This window comes from Crinia signifera, chromosome 19, assembly GCF_055691185.1.
Source record: "Crinia signifera chromosome 19, ASM5569118v1, whole genome shotgun sequence".
Lineage (NCBI taxonomy): Eukaryota > Metazoa > Chordata > Amphibia > Anura > Myobatrachidae > Crinia > Crinia signifera.
The window spans coordinates 141,795,995-141,815,193 of NC_139226.1; the positions used below are offsets into that span (position 1 = coordinate 141,795,995).

The following is a 19,199-nucleotide window of genomic DNA, read 5'->3' on the forward strand; positions in this document are numbered from 1 at the left end:
CAGTAACAGCTACACGCACAGTCACACACACTTGCAGCAGTTACAGCTACACGCACAGTCGCACACACTGACAGCAGTAACAGCTACACACACACGGACAGCAGTAACAGCTACACGCACAGTCACACACACTGACAGCAGTAACAGCTACACGCACAATCACACACACGGACAGCAGTAACAGCTACACGCACAGTCACACACGGACAGCAGTAACAGCTACACGCACAGTAACACACACTGACAGCAGTAACAGCTACACGCACAGTCACACACACGGACAGCAGTAACAGCTACACGCACAGTCACACACGGACAGCAGTAACAGCTACATGCACAGTCACACACACTGACAGCAGTAACAGCTGCACGTACAGTCGCACACACGGACAGCAGTAACAGCTACACGCACAGTCACACATGGACAGCAGTAACAGCTACACGCACAGTAACACACACTGACAGCTGTAACAGCTACACGCACAGTCACACATGGACAGCAGTAACAGCTACACGCACAGTCACACACACGGACAGCAGTAACAGCTACACGCACAGTCACACACACGGACAGCAGTAACAGCTACACGCACAGTAACACACACTGACAGCAGTAACAGCTACACGCACAGTAACACACTGACAGCAGTAACAGCTACAGGCACAGTCACACACACGGACAGTAACACACACTGTCAGCATTAACACCTACACGCACAGTCACACACACTGACAGCAGTAACAGCTACACGCACAGTCGCACACACGGACAGCAGTAACAGCTACACGCACAGTCACACACACGGACAGCAGTAACAGCTACACGCACAGTCACACATGGACAGCAGTAACAGCTACACGCACAGTCACACACACTGACAGCAGTAACAGCTACACGCACAGTAACACACACGGACAGCAGTAACAGCTACACGCACAGTCACACACACGGACAGCGGTAACAGCTACACGCACAGTCACACACACTGACAGCAGTAACAGCTACACACACAGTCACACACACTGACAGCAGTAACAGCTACACGCACAGTCACACACACTGACAGCAGTTACAGCTACACGCACAGTCGCACACACTGACAGCAGTAACAGCTACACACACACGGACAGCAGTAACAGCTACACGCACAGTCACACACACTGACAGCAGTAACAGCTACACGCACAATCACACACACGGACAGCAGTAACAGCTACACGCACAGTCACACACACGGACAGCAGTAACAGCTACACGCACAGTCGCACATACAGACAGCTGTAACAGCTACACGCACAGTCGCACACACTGACAGCAGTTACAGCTACACGCACAGTCACACACACTGACAGCAGTTACAGCTACACGCACAGTCACACACACTGGCAGCAGTAACAGCTACACGCATAGTCACACACACTGGCAGCAGTAACAGCTACACGCACAGTCACACACACGGACAGCAGTAACAGCTACACGCACAGTCACACACACTGGCAGCAGTAACAGCTACACGCACAGTCACACACACGGACAGCAGTAACAGCTACACGCACAGTCACACACGGACAGCAGTAACAGCTACACGCACAATCACACACACGGACAGCAGTAACAGCTACACGCACAGTCACACACACTTGCAGCAGTAACAGCTACACGCAGTCACACACACTGACAGCAGTAACAGCTACACGCACAGTAACACACACGGACAGCAGTAACAGCTACACGCACAGTCACACACACTGACAGCAGTAACAGCTACACGCACAGTCACACACACTTGCAGCAGTTACAGCTACACGCACAGTCGCACACACTGACAGCAGTAACAGCTACACACACACGGACAGCAGTAACAGCTACACGCACAGTCACACACACTGACAGCAGTAACAGCTACACGCACAATCACACACACGGACAGCAGTAACAGCTACACGCACAGTCACACACGGACAGCAGTAACAGCTACACGCACAGTAACACACACTGACAGCAGTAACAGCTACACGCACAGTCACACACACGGACAGCAGTAACAGCTACACGCACAGTCACACACGGACAGCAGTAACAGCTACATGCACAGTCACACACACTGACAGCAGTAACAGCTGCACGTACAGTCGCACACACGGACAGCAGTAACAGCTACACGCACAGTCACACATGGACAGCAGTAACAGCTACACGCACAGTAACACACACTGACAGCTGTAACAGCTACACGCACAGTCACACACGGACAGCAGTAACAGCTACACGCACAATCACACACACTGACAGCAGTAACAGCTACACGCACAGTCACACACACTGGCAGCAGTAACAGCTACACGCACAGTCACACACACGGACAGCAGTAACAGCTACACGCACAGTCACACACTGACAGCAGTAACAGCTACACGCACAGTCACACACACTGGCAGCAGTAACAGCTACACGCACAGTCACACACACGGACAGCAGTAACAGCTACACGCACAGTCACACACGGACAGCAGTAACAGCTACACGCACAGTCACACACGGACAGCAGTAACAGCTACACGCACAATCACACACACGGACAGCAGTAACAGCTACACGCACAATCACACACACGGACAGCAGTAACAGCTACACGCACAATCACACACACGGACAGCAGTAACAGCTACACGCACAGTCACACATGGACAGCAGTAACAGCTACACGCACAGTAACACACACTGACAGCAGTAACAGCTACACGCACAGTCACACACACTGGCAGCAGTAACAGCTACACGCACAGTTACACACACGGACAGCAGTAACAGCTACACGCACAGTCACACACGGACAGCAGTAACAGCTACACGCACAGTCGCACACACTGACAGCAGTAACAGCTACACGTACAGTCGCACACACTGACAGCAGTAACAGCTACACGCACAGTCGCACACACTGGCAGCAGTAACAGCTACACGCACAGTCACAAACACGGACAGCAGTAACAGCTACACGCACAGTCACACACGGACAGCAGTAACAGCTACATGCACAGTCACACACACTGACAGCAGTAACAGCTGCACGTACAGTCACACACACGGACAGCAGTAACAGCTACACGCACAGTCACACATGGACAGCAGTAACAGCTACACGCACAGTAACACACACTGACAGCAGTAACAGCTACACGCACAGTCACACACGGACAGCAGTAACAGCTACACGCACAATCACACACACTGACAGCAGTAACAGCTACACGCACAGTCACACACACTGGCAGCAGTAACAGCTACACGCACAGTCACACACACGGACAGCAGTAACAGCTACACGCACAGTCACACACTGACAGCAGTAACAGCTACACGCACAGTCACACACACTGGCAGCAGTAACAGCTACACGCACAGTCACACACACGGACAGCAGTAACAGCTACACGCACAGTCACACACGGACAGCAGTAACAGCTACACGCACAGTCACACACGGACAGCAGTAACAGCTACACGCACAATCACACACACGGACAGCAGTAACAGCTACACGCACAATCACACACACGGACAGCAGTAACAGCTACACGCACAGTCACACATGGACAGCAGTAACAGCTACACGCACAGTAACACACACTGACAGCAGTAACAGCTACACGCACAGTCACACACACTGGCAGCAGTAACAGCTACACGCACAGTCACAAACACGGACAGCAGTAACAGCTACACGCACAGTCACACACGGACAGCAGTAACAGCTACACGCACAGTAACACACACTGACAGCAGTAACAGCTACACGCACAGTCACACACACGGACAGCAGTAACAGCTACACGCACAGTCACACACACGGACAGCAGTAACAGCTACACGCACAGTCACACACGGACAGCAGTAACAGCTACACGCACAGTCACACACGGACAGCAGTAACAGCTACATGCACAGTCACACACACACTGACAGCAGTAACAGCTGCACGTACAGTCGCACACACGGACAGCAGTAACAGCTACACGCACAGTCACACATGGACAGCAGTAACAGCTACACGCACAGTAACACACACTGACAGCAGTAACAGCTACACGCACAGTCACACACGGACAGCAGTAACAGCTACACGCACAATCACACACACTGACAGCAGTAACAGCTACACGCACAGTCACACACACTGGCAGCAGTAACAGCTACACGCACAGTCACACACACGGACAGCAGTAACAGCTACACGCACAGTCACACACTGACAGCAGTAACAGCTACACGCACAGTCACACACACTGGCAGCAGTAACAGCTACACGCACAGTCACACACACGGACAGCAGTAACAGCTACACGCACAGTCACACACGGACAGCAGTAACAGCTACACGCACAGTCACACACGGACAGCAGTAACAGCTACACGCACAATCACACACACGGACAGCAGTAACAGCTACACGCACAGTCACACATGGACAGCAGTAACAGCTACACGCACAGTAACACACACTGACAGCAGTAACAGCTACACGCACAGTCACACACACTGACAGCAGTAACAGCTACACGCACAGTCACACACACTGACAGCAGTAACAGCTACACGCACAGTCGCACACACTGACAGCAATAACAGCTACACGCACAGTCACACAGACTGACAGCAGTAACAGCTACACGCACAGTCACACACACGGACAGCAGTAACAGCTACACGCACAGTCGCACACACTGACAGCAGTAACAGCTACACGCAGAAATCACACACACGGACAGCAGTAACAGCTACACGCACAGTCACACATACTGACAGCAGTAACAGCTACACGCACAATCACACACACTGACAGCAGTAACAGCTACACGCACAGTCACACACACGGACAGCAGTAACAGCTACACGCACAGTCGCACACACTGACAGCAGTAACAGCTACACGCACAGTCACACACACTGACAGCAGTAACAGCTACACGCACAGTAACACACACTGACAGCAGTAACAGCTACACGCACAGTCACACACACTGACAGCAGTAACAGCTACACGCACAGTCACACACACTGACAGCAGTAACAGCTACACGCACAGTCACACACACTGACAGCAGTTACAGCTACACGCACAGTCGCACACACTGACAGCAGTAACAGCTACACGCACAGTCGCACACACTGACAGCAGTAACAGCTACACGCAGAAATCACACACACACGGACAGCAGTAACAGCTACACGCACAGTCACACACACGGACAGCAGTAACAGCTACACGCACAGTCACACACACGAACAGCAGTAACAGCTACACTGACAATCACACACACTGACAGCAGTAACCGCTACACGCACAGTCACACACACGGACAGCAGTAACAGCTACACGCACAGTCACACACACGAACAGCAGTAACAGCTACACTGACAATCACACACACTGACAGCAGTAACCGCTACACGCACAGTCGCACACACTGACAGCAGTAACAGCTACACGCACAGTCACACACGCTGACAGCAGTAACAGCTACACGCACAGTCGCACACACTGACAGCAGTAACAGCTACACGCACAGTCACACACACGGACAGCAGTAACAGCTACACGCACAGTCGCACACACTGACAGCAGTAACAGCTACACGCACAGTAACACACACGGACAGCAGTAACAGCTACACGCACAGTCGCACACACTGACAGCAGTAACAGCTACACGCACAGTAACACACACGGACAGCAGTAACAGCTACACGCACAGTCGCACACACTGACAGCAGTAACAGCTACACGCACAGTCGCACACACTGACAGCAGTAACAGCTACACGCACAGTCGCACACACTGACAGCAGTAACAGCTACAATGTGTTCCGTTGCAGTCTCTCTCACCTCCCCATTGTAATAGGTATCTGGGTGATAGGTCTATAGTGTTTTAAGTCAACACCAACACCAAAAGGTTAACCGGGAGGCCGAGTATGTCATCAGGTTACAGATTGGCTGGGTATGGATCATTGGATAGACAAGCATTAGGTCATGGTCGACATGCATGAAGGATGACGACTGAAGGTCGACAGGGTCATTAGGCCGACACAAGCATTAGGTCGACATTCAAAAGGTTTACATGGGGGTTTTCACTTTTTTGACCCGAATGTCAACACAATCGGCATTGCCATCAGAACGTAGCACTGCATCCCCTCGCTGTGCTCGCCATGCTTCGGGCACGGTGCCTCGCTACGCTCGGCGCACTATTTTATTCTCCCTGCACGCCCTAGTAGATGGTAGAGCATCAAGAGTCCCGGCGCTAATGGAAAAACAAGTATATACACAAAGTATTAAATATAAAAATAAATGTGTACACTAGGGTACCTGCTGCTGGTGTGGAGAGCATGAGATCCCGCCTGTCTGCTCCAAAATGGTGGGAAAAACCCATGTTGACCTTTTCACCATCAACTTTCCCGTGTTGACCTAATGCTTGTGTCGACCTAATAACCCTGCCCACCTAAATCCATGTCGACCTTCAGTCATGTCGACCTTCATGCATGTTGACTTTCAGTGGTCGACCCATACAGATTAGTAATGAGGACGGAGCCGGTTGTATTGATGAATAAGACTTTACCTTGGGGTAACTGGGGACATCTCTTGGTGCTTTCAGCTGGATGTTGTCCTCCAGGAGGAAATATTTACACGGACAGTTCAATCTGTTGGGATATTGATAACTATGATGCAGCTGATTGAGTGACACCTGTCCGTCACATAATCTCTGAGCAGCTCGTCATTAATGATTCTGAATTTCTGCTCTGGTGCCACATAAACAGTAATCTGTGTTTGCGATTGGCCAGCTATCTGTGACATCATCTGCACAGAGGTGGTCACACAGGGCGGCCTCATCTCCCACTACAGAACCAAACGCTGGGGTTACACTTACACTCACCGTTACATGAGCACCAAGGGGTCAAAGGAGAACCAAGAATTGGGTGGGAGGCTCTGCTGGTCATATTTTATCATTTAAGACCCCACAAGATGGCAATGTTCTTCTACTGGGGAGACATTAAGGGTCCCCTTTATTTCTTGGATGTCATGAATGCAGCATTTCCACTGACCTGTTACTTCTCTTCTCCATCTCGTCTCGGAGCTTCTTAAGGTCCGCCTTACACTTGTCCACGTCTAGAACTTTCCGACCTTCAACTAGAGGTAGAACACAGGAGGCTGTGGGCCTCATTCAGTGCTAGCGCTGCTGCATCTGCACCAATGTCTGTTTTGCACTAGCATGCGCCAGAGTGTACAAGCCCTGAGACGCCTGCCGTTACCACACCATTGCTCCAGACTCACCACCATCAGCGCACAACATCAGGTGCAGGGTCTCCATCTGACATTACGTCTATGGAAGTGGCTGTGCGTCTGAGTAGGCGGCCGCTGTCACTGACACGCCCATTACACTCACAATTTTATTAAAATTATAAATATACAAATTTAGTAACAATCTGAGCCATCATGTTTTATAGTCATTGTGTGAAATCCAATAAGAGCACAGGACACAAGATGGCCATAAGTATGTACTCCTAACCGCCCGCCACGCCATGCTGGCACACATGAGCTGTAGCTGGCATTTCCTTAATTCCCATCGTTACCCAGCCAAATAACAGTGGCGGATCCAGGGGAAGGGGGAGCTGGTGAGATGATTTCTCCCTTACAGGCCAGCACATCTCATTGTAGATATCCCTTATACAGGAGTCACCATTATGTAAGATCTCTGCCTCTCTCACCTTCCATTCTGCGCTCTAATGCTGCGAAACGCTCACTGATCTCTCTCTTCAGGTCACTTATCCTGAACGCCCTGGTGAGAGGACGAAACACGGTTACTGTCACACAGGACAAGGTCACGGAGATATATACATATACCAGGACCCACCTGTAGCCACGGGCAGCACCACATTGGAGAATGCATAAAGTCATTGGGGAAGGGCAATATATGAAGCCGGCGGACAAGTTACTAGCAATAAGCTCCTAGCGGTCATTTATCTAGCACAATATATATATATATGGTGTTTCCCTTTTCTCATATATTATATATATATATATATATACACACACACACACACACACACAATGTAGTGGGGGCGGCGGCACTCGGTTCAAATAAATAACACGGCAGGCGTATGTAACCAACGTTTCGTGGCCAGAGTTGCCACTTTATCAAGGTGCCAGTGAACAAATAAAAGATAAAATACACTTACTTGAGTAGCCCACTGAGACGTCCATGAGACACGGCGTCCAACCCCGCTGCGTCAAGGTGACATCATCTGCTGCAAGCGGCGCAGTGTGTCACGGAGGAAACACGTGATCTACACACCAAAATATGATAGGAGAAAGAAAAACATGAATGAACATATTACACATATAGACAACACAGAAAGCATGAATGGCATATATCACAATAACGAACACAATGTATAGAATACAGTACACAAAATAGAGTTAACCAGGTGCATGAATGAAGCCTTATAAAAAGCACGCAAGACCGAGATTTTCATTAAGTCCGCGGGGAGCCAGTGTATCCAACAAGTAGATCCACCGGCTCTCCGCTTTCAGAAGTATCAAAGATCTGTCCCCTCCACGCGACAGTGGGGGAACATGATCTATGATGCGGTACCGCAGTGATGTCAGTGAATGCCTGGCTTCAATGAAATGTTTGCTCACCAGATGCTCACCATGTCCGGAATTAAGAGCGATTTTTATATTGGATCTATGTGCCTCAGCACGCTCCTTGAATGCCCTGTCGGTTTTGCCGACATAGTGTCGACCGCAGGGACAACTAAGGAGATAGATAACGTATTTAGAATGACAGCTGACACGATGCTTTATTTTGAATTTCTTCCCAGTGAAGGGGTGGTGGAAGAAATCGCCAGGTATCATGTAAAATTTGTGGACCATGGTATTGAGGGACCTGCTGAGCTTGACAGGTCCCTCAATACCATGGTCCACAAATTTTTGCAGCGAGGCTATGCCCATTCAGACCTTATACAGGCCAAAAACAAGGTCTTCGCATTAACCCGTGAACAAGCCCTTTCCATCACACCCAACAATAAGAGAGTTGATAACAAGTTGATATGGGTGAATTCCTTCCACAACAAAAGTAAAGAGATAAAGTCTATCTCAAATAAATATTGGCCACTTATCACCAGTGACCCTGCCCTTCCTGGCTTAACCCCTTCCTGACAGAGCCAGTTTTTGCGTTCCTGACAGAGCCCTTTTTTTCAAATCTGACATGTCTCACTTAAGTGGGGATAACTTTTTTTTGCTTTTACTTATCCCAGTGGTTTTGAGATTGTTTTTTCGTGACACATTGTACTTCAAATTAGTGGTAAATTTGGGTCGATACAGTCTGTGTTTTTTTGTGAAAAATACCAAAATGTCGTGAAAAAATGGAAAATTTAGCGATTTGCAAAATGTTAAATTTTCTGCTTGTGAGACAAATAATCTTACCACTCAAAATAGTGAATAACTAACATAGACCATATGTCTACTTTATGTTGACATCATTATTTCAACTTCCTTTTAATTTTTTGGGACACTAGGAGGCTTACAATATGAATAGCAAATTCTCAAATTTTCAAGAAAATTTCAAACACTGATTTTTTTAGGGACCAGTTCAGTTCTGATGTGACTTTGAGGGACTTGTATGTGAGACACCCCCATAAATGATGCCATTTCAAAAACTGCACCCCTCACAGTATTCAAAACAGCATTTTGGAAGTTTGTTAACCCTTTAGGTGTTTCACAGGAATTAAAACAAAGTGTAGGTGAAATTTCAAAATTTCTTTTTTTTTGCAGATTTGCAATTTTAATACATTTTTATAAGGAACACAGTACATTTTACTAGAGAAATGTGACTAAAAATTGATTCCCCCAATTCTTTTGTTTTCATAAATATCCTATATGTGGCCCTAGTGTGCACGGTGACCAAACCACAGGCTTCATAATAGAGGGAGCACCTACTTGATTTTGGAGCCTCCTTTTTATGAGATTATTTTTTAGGCACCATGTAGGTTTCAAGGCACCATAAGATGCTAAAAGTTAGGAACCCCCCCACAAGTGACCCCATTTTGCAAACTACACCCCTCAGGGAATTCATCTAGGGGTATAGTGTACATTTCAAACCCCCAGGGGTTTCACCAATTGTGGTACAACTGGGCAGTGAAAATGAAAAATTATTTTTTTTACACAAAAATGCAGTTCTGGCTCCAAATTTGTCATTTTCAGAAGGTATGAAGGAGACAAAGCACCCCAAAATCTGTGCCCCAATTTCTCCCGAGTACGGCAATGCCTCACATGTGACCAAAAAATACCAGTTGGGTGCATGGCAGGACTCAGAAGGGAAGGAGTGATTTTTGGATTTTGCAGCTCAGATTCTGGTGGAATTTTGGTGGGTGCTATGTCGCATTAGCAAGACCCCCCAAGCACCAATACAGTGGAACCCCCCCACAAGTCACCCCATTTTGAAAACTACACCCCTCAGGGAATTCATCTAGGGGTATAGTGTACATTTCAAACCCCCAGGGGTTTCACCAATTTTGATAGAAGTGGGCAGTGAAAATGAAAAATTACATTTTTTTACACAAAAATGCAGTTCTGGCTCAAAATTTTTCATTTTCAGAAGGTATGAAGGAGAAAAAGCACCCCAAAATCTGTGCCCCAATTTCTCCCGAGTACGGCAATGCCTCACATGTGACCAAAAAATACCAGTTGGGTGCATGGCAGGACTCAGAACGGAAGGAGTGATTTTTGGATTTTGCAGCACAGATTTTGGTGGAATGAATGGTGGGTGCTATGTTGCACCAATACAGTGGAACCCCCCCACAAGTCACCCCATTTTGCAAAGTACACCCCTCAGGGAATTCATCTAGGGGTATAGTGTACATTTCAAACCCCCAGGGGTTTCACCAATTTTGATACAAGTGGGCAGTGAAAATGAAAAATTACATTTTTTTACACAAAAATGCAGTTCTGGCTCAAAATTTTTCATTTTCAGAAGGTATGAAGGAGAAAAAGCACCCCAAAATCTGTGCCCCAATTTCTCCCGAGTACGGCAATGCCTCACATGTGACCAAAAAATACCAGTTGGGTGCATGGCAGGACTCAGAAGGGAAGGAGTGATTTTTGGATTTTGCAGCTCAGATTCTGGTGGAATTTTGGTGGGTGCTATGTTGCATTAGCAAGACCCCCCAAGCACCAATACAGTGGAACCCCCCCACAAGTGACCCCATTTTGCAAACTACACCCCTCAGGGAATTCATCTAGGGGTATAGTGTACATTTCAAACCCCCAGGGGTTTCACCAATTTTGATACAAGTGGGCAGTGAACATGAAAAATTACATTTTTTACACAAAAATGCAGTTCTGGCTCAAAATTTTTCATTTTCAGAAGGTATGAAGGAGAAAAAGCACCCCAAAATCTGTGCCCCAATTTCTCCCGAGTACGGCAATGCCTCACATGTGACCAAAAAATACCAGTTGGGTGCATGGCAGGACTCAAAAGGGAAGGAGTGATTTTTGGATTTTGCAGCTCAGATTCTGGTGGAATTTTGGTGGGTGCTATGTCGCATTAGCAAGACCCCCCAAGCACCAATACAGTGGAACCCCCCCACAAGTGACCCCATTTTGCAAACTACACCCCTCAGGGAATTCATCTAGGGGTATAGTGTACATTTAAAACCCCCAGGGGTTTCACCAATTTTGATACAAGTGGGCAGTGAAAAAGAAAAATTACATTTTTTACACAAAAATGCAGTTCTGGCTCAAAATTTTTCATTTTCAGAAGGTATGAAGGAGAAAAAGCACCCCAAAATCTGTGCCCCAATTTCTCCCGAGTACGGCAATGCCTCACATGTGACCAAAAAATACCAGTTGGGTGCATGGCAGGACTCAGAAGGGAAGGAGTGATTTTTGGATTTTGCAGCACAGATTCTGGTGGAATGAATGGTGGGTGCTATGTTGCACCAATACAGTGGAACCCCCCCACAAGTCACCCCATTTTGCAAACTACACCCCTCAGGGAATTCATCTAGGGGTATAGTGTACATTTCAAACCCCCAGGGGTTTCACCAATTTTGATACAAGTGGGCAGTGAAAATGAAAAATTACATTTTTTTACACAAAAATGCAGTTCTGGCTCAAAATTTTTCATTTTCAGAAGGAATGAAGGAGACAAAGCACCCCAAAATCTGTGCCCCAATTTCTCCCGAGTACGGCAATGCCTCATGTGTGACCAAAAAGTGGCAGGACTCAGAAGGGAAGGAGTGATATTTGGATTTTGCAGCACAAATTCTGGTGGAATGATGGTGGGTGCTATGTCGCATTAGCAAGACCCCCAAAGCACCAATACAGTGGAACCCCCCCACAAGTGACCCCATTTTGCAAAGTACACCCCTCAGGGAATTCATCTAGGGGTATAGTGTACATTTCAAACCCCCAGGGGTTTCACCAATTTTGATACAAGTGGGCAGTGAACATGAAAAATTACATTTTTTTACACAAAAATGCAGTTCTGGCTCAAAATTTTTCATTTTCACAAGGAATGAAGGAGACAGAGCACCCCAAAATCTGTGCCCCAATTTCTCCCGAGTACGGCAATGCCTCACATGTGACCAAAAAATACCAGTTGGGTGCATGGCAGGACTCAGAAGGGAAGGAGTGATTTTTGGATTTTGCGGCTCAGATTCTGGTGGAATGAATGGTGGGTGCTATGTGGCATTAGCAAGACCCCCGAAGCACGGTGAAATTATGAACCTAATATTCCATAGATGTGTGGTATATTTTAAAACACTCCTTTATACATAGGCCGGGTTTGTCGGGGCAAGTGTCACACTGGAAAATAGTTTGCTTTCTTATTCCCTTTTTATAGCAAACTTTGCACCTTTTTTGTGTCCTGCCCTTTTTTCCAGTGGAGGGGATTTCATCAGGAAAATGCTGCCCTGGTACAATACGGGGGCCAGTACTAGAAGTACTGGGGCCCTCTGCCTGCTGGTTCCCAAATATTAGGCCCTTTATGACTTCCTCTTGAAAGTGCATAAATGTCCCCCTCTGGCCGGTAGAACGGAATAGCACGTAAGCGTTATACAGTGCCATCTGGATGATATACACGGCCACCTTCTTGTACCAGATTTTTGTTTTCCGCAGGGCACTGTACGGCTTCAGTACCTGATCTGAAAGATCCACTCCGCCCATGTACCTATTGTAATCCAGGATACAATTAGGTTTTGAGGTGTGGGTACTGGTACCTCGTACAGGGACGGAGGTGGTACTGTCTCCGTGAATTGTTGTCAGTATAAGGACATCCCTCTTGTCCTTATATTTGACCAACAACATATTTTCGGTGCATATTCCCCTGCTTTCACCCCTTCTCATTACTTGGGCAATGTGCGTTTTTGGGAGGCCTCTTTGGTTCTTGCGCACAGTACCGCAAGCTGCTGTACCTCTTGAACCAAGGGCCTTAAACAGGGGGATGCTGGTGTAAAAGTTATCCACATAGAGGTGATAACCTTTATCCAGGAAGGGGTGCACTAAATCCCAGACAATTTTCCCACTAACACCTACGAGGGAGGGGGGGCATTCTGGCGGTTGAATTCTTGAATCCTTCCCTTCATAAACCCTAAACCTGTGGGTGTACCCTGAGGTGCTTTCACACAGTTTATACATTTTTATGCCATACCTTGCCCTCTTACTGGGAAGGTACTGGCGGAATTTAACCCTTCCTTTAAAATGTATAAGGGACTCGTCGATACAAATAAATTTTTCTGGGATGTACACCTCTTCAAATTTGGCACTGAAATGATCAATGACCGGCCTGACTTTGAATAGCCGGTCAAAGGTGGGATCATCTCTGGGTGGGCACTGTGCATTATCGGTGTAATGTATAAATTTAAGAATTGTCTCAAATCGAGTCCGGGGCATGGCCATACGGTAAAATGGAGTACTGTACAGAACATCTGTACTCCAATATTGCCTAATTTCTGGCTTTTTTACTATGCCCATATGAAACACCAGACCCCAAAACGTCATCATCTCTACTGCATCTACAGGGGTCCACCTAGCAAATGATGACGTGGGGTTTTGAGCAATAAACTGCTGGGCATATAAATTAGTTTGGTCCACCATTAAATTTATAAAATCATCAGAGAAAAATAATTTGAAAAAGTCAATTTCTCTGAGACCTGTGGAATCAAATTGGATTCCTGGCATGGCCAAAAACTCAGGAACCTGGGGCTCAAAATTGTCTGGTGGTGGGGTCCATACGAGATCAATTATTGGGGGGGGGGGTCTCAGCTGATCTACGGGGGCGTCTTTGAGGGGGTCCCTCATCACCAGAGGAGGAAGAGGAGCTTAAGGCGAATCCTTCAAATTCCCCGCTTGCATCACTGGCTGTGTCAGAGTCAGAAGCAAGCAGGGCATATGCCTCCTCCGCTGAATACATTCTCCTGGATGACTGGGAGGACATTTGGGAGGACATTTGGGATGCCATTTTTATTTTTGTGTTACAGGTAGTGAAATGTTTCAACACGTGTATAGTGTAGGGGGGGGTACAAACTTTATTTCAACCCGGGGGGTATGTAGGTTGTAGTGTGTATGTAGTGTGCAGGAAAAAAAAATACTTTATACAAAAAAAAAAATGGAGGGGTTAAAAAAAAAAAAAAATTGAAGGGGTTAAAAAAAAAAAATTGAAGGGGTTAAAAAAAAAAAAAAAAAAAGTCCTGCGCCAAAAATTGAGCACAGATGTTGGTCAGTAACGTCTGTCACTGAACAGCGCTCAAAGGCAACAGGAATTTGATCAAAAAAAAAAATATATAGATCAACCCTGTGCCGAAAAAGATGATCAGTGATGTACGTCACTGATCAGCGCACAGCGGCCACAGGACACCCACAAAATCACAGTGTGTGTAAAAAAAAATTAAAAAAAGACCCCACAGCACACACACAAAAAAAAAAGGTGATCAGTGATGCGACACTGATTACCAGTGAGGTGCAGCAGGTGCACAACCTTTGGTGCAACTGACAGGTATATATAAAAAAAAAAAAACCTCTGTACCCCCAAAAAAGTTGCTGATCACCTCAGATATAGTGATCAGCACAAAAGGCGGGGGCAGCAGCCAAAAAATTTAGCACTCTCTATCACTCTCTGTCACTATCTCTCTCTATCTCTCTATCTCTCACTATCTATCACTCTATGACACTGCAGCAGCAGCACTGACAGGTATATCTATATATAAAAAAAAACCTGCGCCCCCAAAAAGTTGCTGATCAGTTAATTTATACTGATCAGCACAAAAGGAGGGGGCAGCAGTCAGTTATATCAAAAATATATAGCACAATCTGTCACTATCTCTCTCTATCTCTCTCTCTCTATCTCTCTATAACTATCACACTGCAGCAGCACAAAATATAGCACTCTGTCACTAGGCCTCTCTATCTATCTCTCTCTCTCTATCTCTCTCTCTCTATCTATAACTATATCACACTGCAGCAGCACAAAATATAGCACTCTCTGACACTATCTCTCTCTCTATCTCTCTCTATCTCTCTCTATCTCTCTATAACTATCACACTGCAGCAGCACAAAATATAGCACTCTGTCACTAGGCCTCTCTATCTATCTCTCTCTCTCTATCTCTCTCTCTCTATCTATAACTAGATCACACTGCAGCAGCACAAAATATAGCACTCTCTGACACTATCTCTCTCTCTATCTCTCTCTATCTCTCTCTATCTCTCTCTATCTCTCTCTATCTCTCTATCTATCTCTCTCTATCTATCTCTCTCTATCTAGCTAGTACACTGCAGCAGCACAATTTCACAGGAAGGCACAAGTAGTAACAGGATCCAGGAAGCAGTGATGAAGCAGCGATCAGGTAAGTATGGAGCAAGCTATGGAGCAAGGTTCTGGTCAGTATGGCGGCAGGGAGGTACGGTGACCGCACTGCACGCTATTCCAGACCGGAATGGCGTCTGCAGTGCAGTCACCGTTAGTTTAAATCCCCCTCCTTGGCTGTGATTGGTCCGTCGGTCCGACGAACCAATCACGGCCTTTGGGGGCGGGCGGAGTGCGGTGGGGTGACACCAGTGTCACCCTTACACCCCGCGGTGATTGGTGCTGTACTTTACAGCACCAATCACCTCTGATCCCGTGTCACCGGCGAACGTTATTCGCCGGTGACACAGGAAAACGCTGTAATTGGCTGTTCACACTGAACAGCCAATCACAGCGATCGCCGACGGGGGGGCGGCATCGCAGCCCCCCCGGGGCATGCATGGACATGTCTGCTGTCAGGGACAGCAGACATGTTGAAACTGTCACCGCGTCTATAGACGCGGTGACAGTTAAATGCCATGACGTACATTTACGCCATGTGTCGGGAAGTACTTCCCGACCATGACGTAAATGTACGTCAAATGTCGGGAAGGGGTTAAGAGACAAATCGATTATGTGCTCATACAAAAGAGGTAGAAATCTCTGTGACTATTTAGTCAAAAACAATATTACCTATCCTCCTCCAAAAGAAACCACTTTTCTAGGTACCCCCAAACCTGGATGTTTCCGATGTTGCTGGCGATTTCTTCCACAACCCCTTCACTGGGAAGAAATTCAAAATAAAGCATCGTGTCAGCTGTCATTCTAAATACGTTATCTATCTCCTTAGTTGTCCCTGCGGTCGACACTATGTCGGCAAAACCGACAGGGCATTCAAGGAGCGTGCTGCGGCACATAGATCCAATATAAAAATCGCTCTTAATTCAGGACATGGTGAGCATCCGGTGAGCAAACATTTCATTGAAGCCAGACATTCACTGACATCACTGCGGTACCGCATCATAGATCATGTTCCCCCACTGTCGCGTGGAGGGGACAGATCTTTGATACTTCTGAAAGCGGAGAGCCGGTGGATCTACTTGTTGGATACACTGGCTCCCCGCGGACTTAATGAAAATCTCGGTCTTGCGTGCTTTTTATAAGGCTTCATTCATGCACCTGGTTAACTCTATTTTGTGTACTGTATTCTATACATTGTGTTCGTTATTGTGATATATGCCATTCATGCTTTCTGTGTTGTCTATATGTGTAATATGTTCATTCATGTTTTTCTTTCTCCTATCATATTTTGGTGTGTAGATCACGTGTTTCCTCCGTGACACACTGCGCCGCTTGCAGCAGATGACGTCACCTTGACGCAGCGGGGTTGGACGCCGTGTCTCATGGACGTCTCAGTGGGCTACTCAAGTAAGTGTATTTTATCTTTTATTTGTTCACTGGCACCTTGATAAAGTGGCAACTCTGGCCACGAAACGTTGGTTACATACGCCTGCCGTGTTATTTATTTGAACCGAGTGCCGCCGTCCCCACTACATTGTATATTTGGTAGGCGCCTTGATTGGTGCTGCTACCTGTGGAAGGCACCGGACTTTATCTTCTATTTCTCTGCTTGCTGGGAGTGCCGCCGCCTTCACCGCTATATATATATATATATATATATATATATATATATATATATATATACATACATACACACACACACACACATATATACATACATACACACACACACATACATACATACATACATACATACACTGTATATAGGATTTGTGTAGCATGTACATATATGTGCAATACCCAATCAAGCATGTATGTATTAACAGCACATATGTGTATGCCACTGTCCCCATGCTGCTGTCATTACACTGCCCATGCTACTCACTGCCACTGTTCCCATGCTGCTCACTGCCCCTGCTGCTCACCATCACGAAACTGCTCTGTCACCATACTGCTCACTGTCACCACGCTGCTCACTGTCACCACGCTGCCACTGTCATCATGCTACTCACTGTCCCCAGTCTGCCACTGTCACCACGCTGCTCACTGTCCCCAGGCTGCCACTGTCACCACGCTGCTCACTGCCCCCAGTCTGCTCACTGTACCATGCACCCTCATTGCTTCCCTCTGTACACCTGCAGGTCACTGTGCGGCTGACATTGTCTCTGGTAGTATCTGATATCGGTCACTTCTCCTACAGCACAATACAATGTCCCAGTGAGCGACACCTGCACCCACCTGGAAAACTCTTCTGTAACTTGGGACAAGAGAGTCTGGAAACAATCGTCCTTTTCTGGAAATGTAGAGAACAGTTTGGTATAAACTTTAGGACTACACGTTACCCTTATCTTACCCCCATATCCTTCTCCCAGATCCCATGTACACATCCTCTACACATGTTCCCCTAATCTTACCCCCCCCATATCCTTCTCCCAGACCCCATGTACACATCCTCTACACATGTTCCCCTTAACTTACCCCCTCACCCATATCCTTCTCCCAGACCCCATGTACAAATCCTCTACACATGTTCCCCTTATCTTGCCCCCTCCCCCCATATCGCTCTCCCAGACCCCATGTACACATCCTCTACACATGTTCCCCTTATCTTACCCCCTCCCCCAATATCCTTCTCCCAGACCCCATGTACACATCCTCTACACGTTCCCCTTATCTTACCCCCCCATATCCTTCTCCCAGACCCCATGTACACATCCTCTACACATGTTCCCCTTATCTTACCCCCTCACCCATATCCTTCTCCCAGACCCCATGTACACATCCTCTACACATGTTCCCCTTATCGCTCTCCCAGACCCCATGTACACATCCTCTACACATGTTCCCCTTATCTTACCCCCTCCCCCAATATCCTTCTCCCAGACCCCATGTACACATCCTCTACACGTTCCCCTTATCTTACCCCATCCCCCAATATCCTTCTCCCAGACCCCATGTACACATCCTCTACACATGTTCCCCTTATCTTACCCCCCCCCATATCCTTCTCCCAGACCCCATATACACATCCTCTACACATGTTCCCCTTATCTTACCCCCCCCCCCCCCATATCCTTCTCCCAGACCCCATGTACACATCCTCTACACGTTCCCCTTAACTTACCCCCTCACCCATATCCTTCTCCCAGACCCCATGTACAAATCCTCTACACAGGTTCCCCTTATCTTGCCCCCTCCCCCCATATCGCTCTCCCAGACCCCATGTACACATCCTCTACACATGTTCCCCTTATCTTTCCCCCTCCCCCAATATCCTTCTCCCAGACCCCATGTACACATCCTCTACACGTTCCCCTTATCTTACCCCCCCATATCCTTC

At 47.2% G+C, this 19,199-nt stretch overlaps 1 protein-coding gene across 1 annotated transcript in view; it reads right to left on the minus strand.

Moving 5' to 3' along the window:
• Positions 1-19,199, minus strand: part of PDE9A (phosphodiesterase 9A) — a 70,188-nt gene that overhangs the window by 38,062 nt on the left and 12,927 nt on the right. The window contains exons 5-8 of the mRNA XM_083163553.1: positions 18,098-18,152; positions 7,761-7,831; positions 7,098-7,182; positions 6,614-6,695 (exon numbers count right to left, since the gene is read on the minus strand). Coding sequence (XP_083019679.1) covers positions 6,614-6,695; positions 7,098-7,182; positions 7,761-7,831; positions 18,098-18,152 — 293 coding nt within the window. The remainder of the gene's footprint in view (positions 1-6,613; positions 6,696-7,097; positions 7,183-7,760; positions 7,832-18,097; positions 18,153-19,199) is intronic.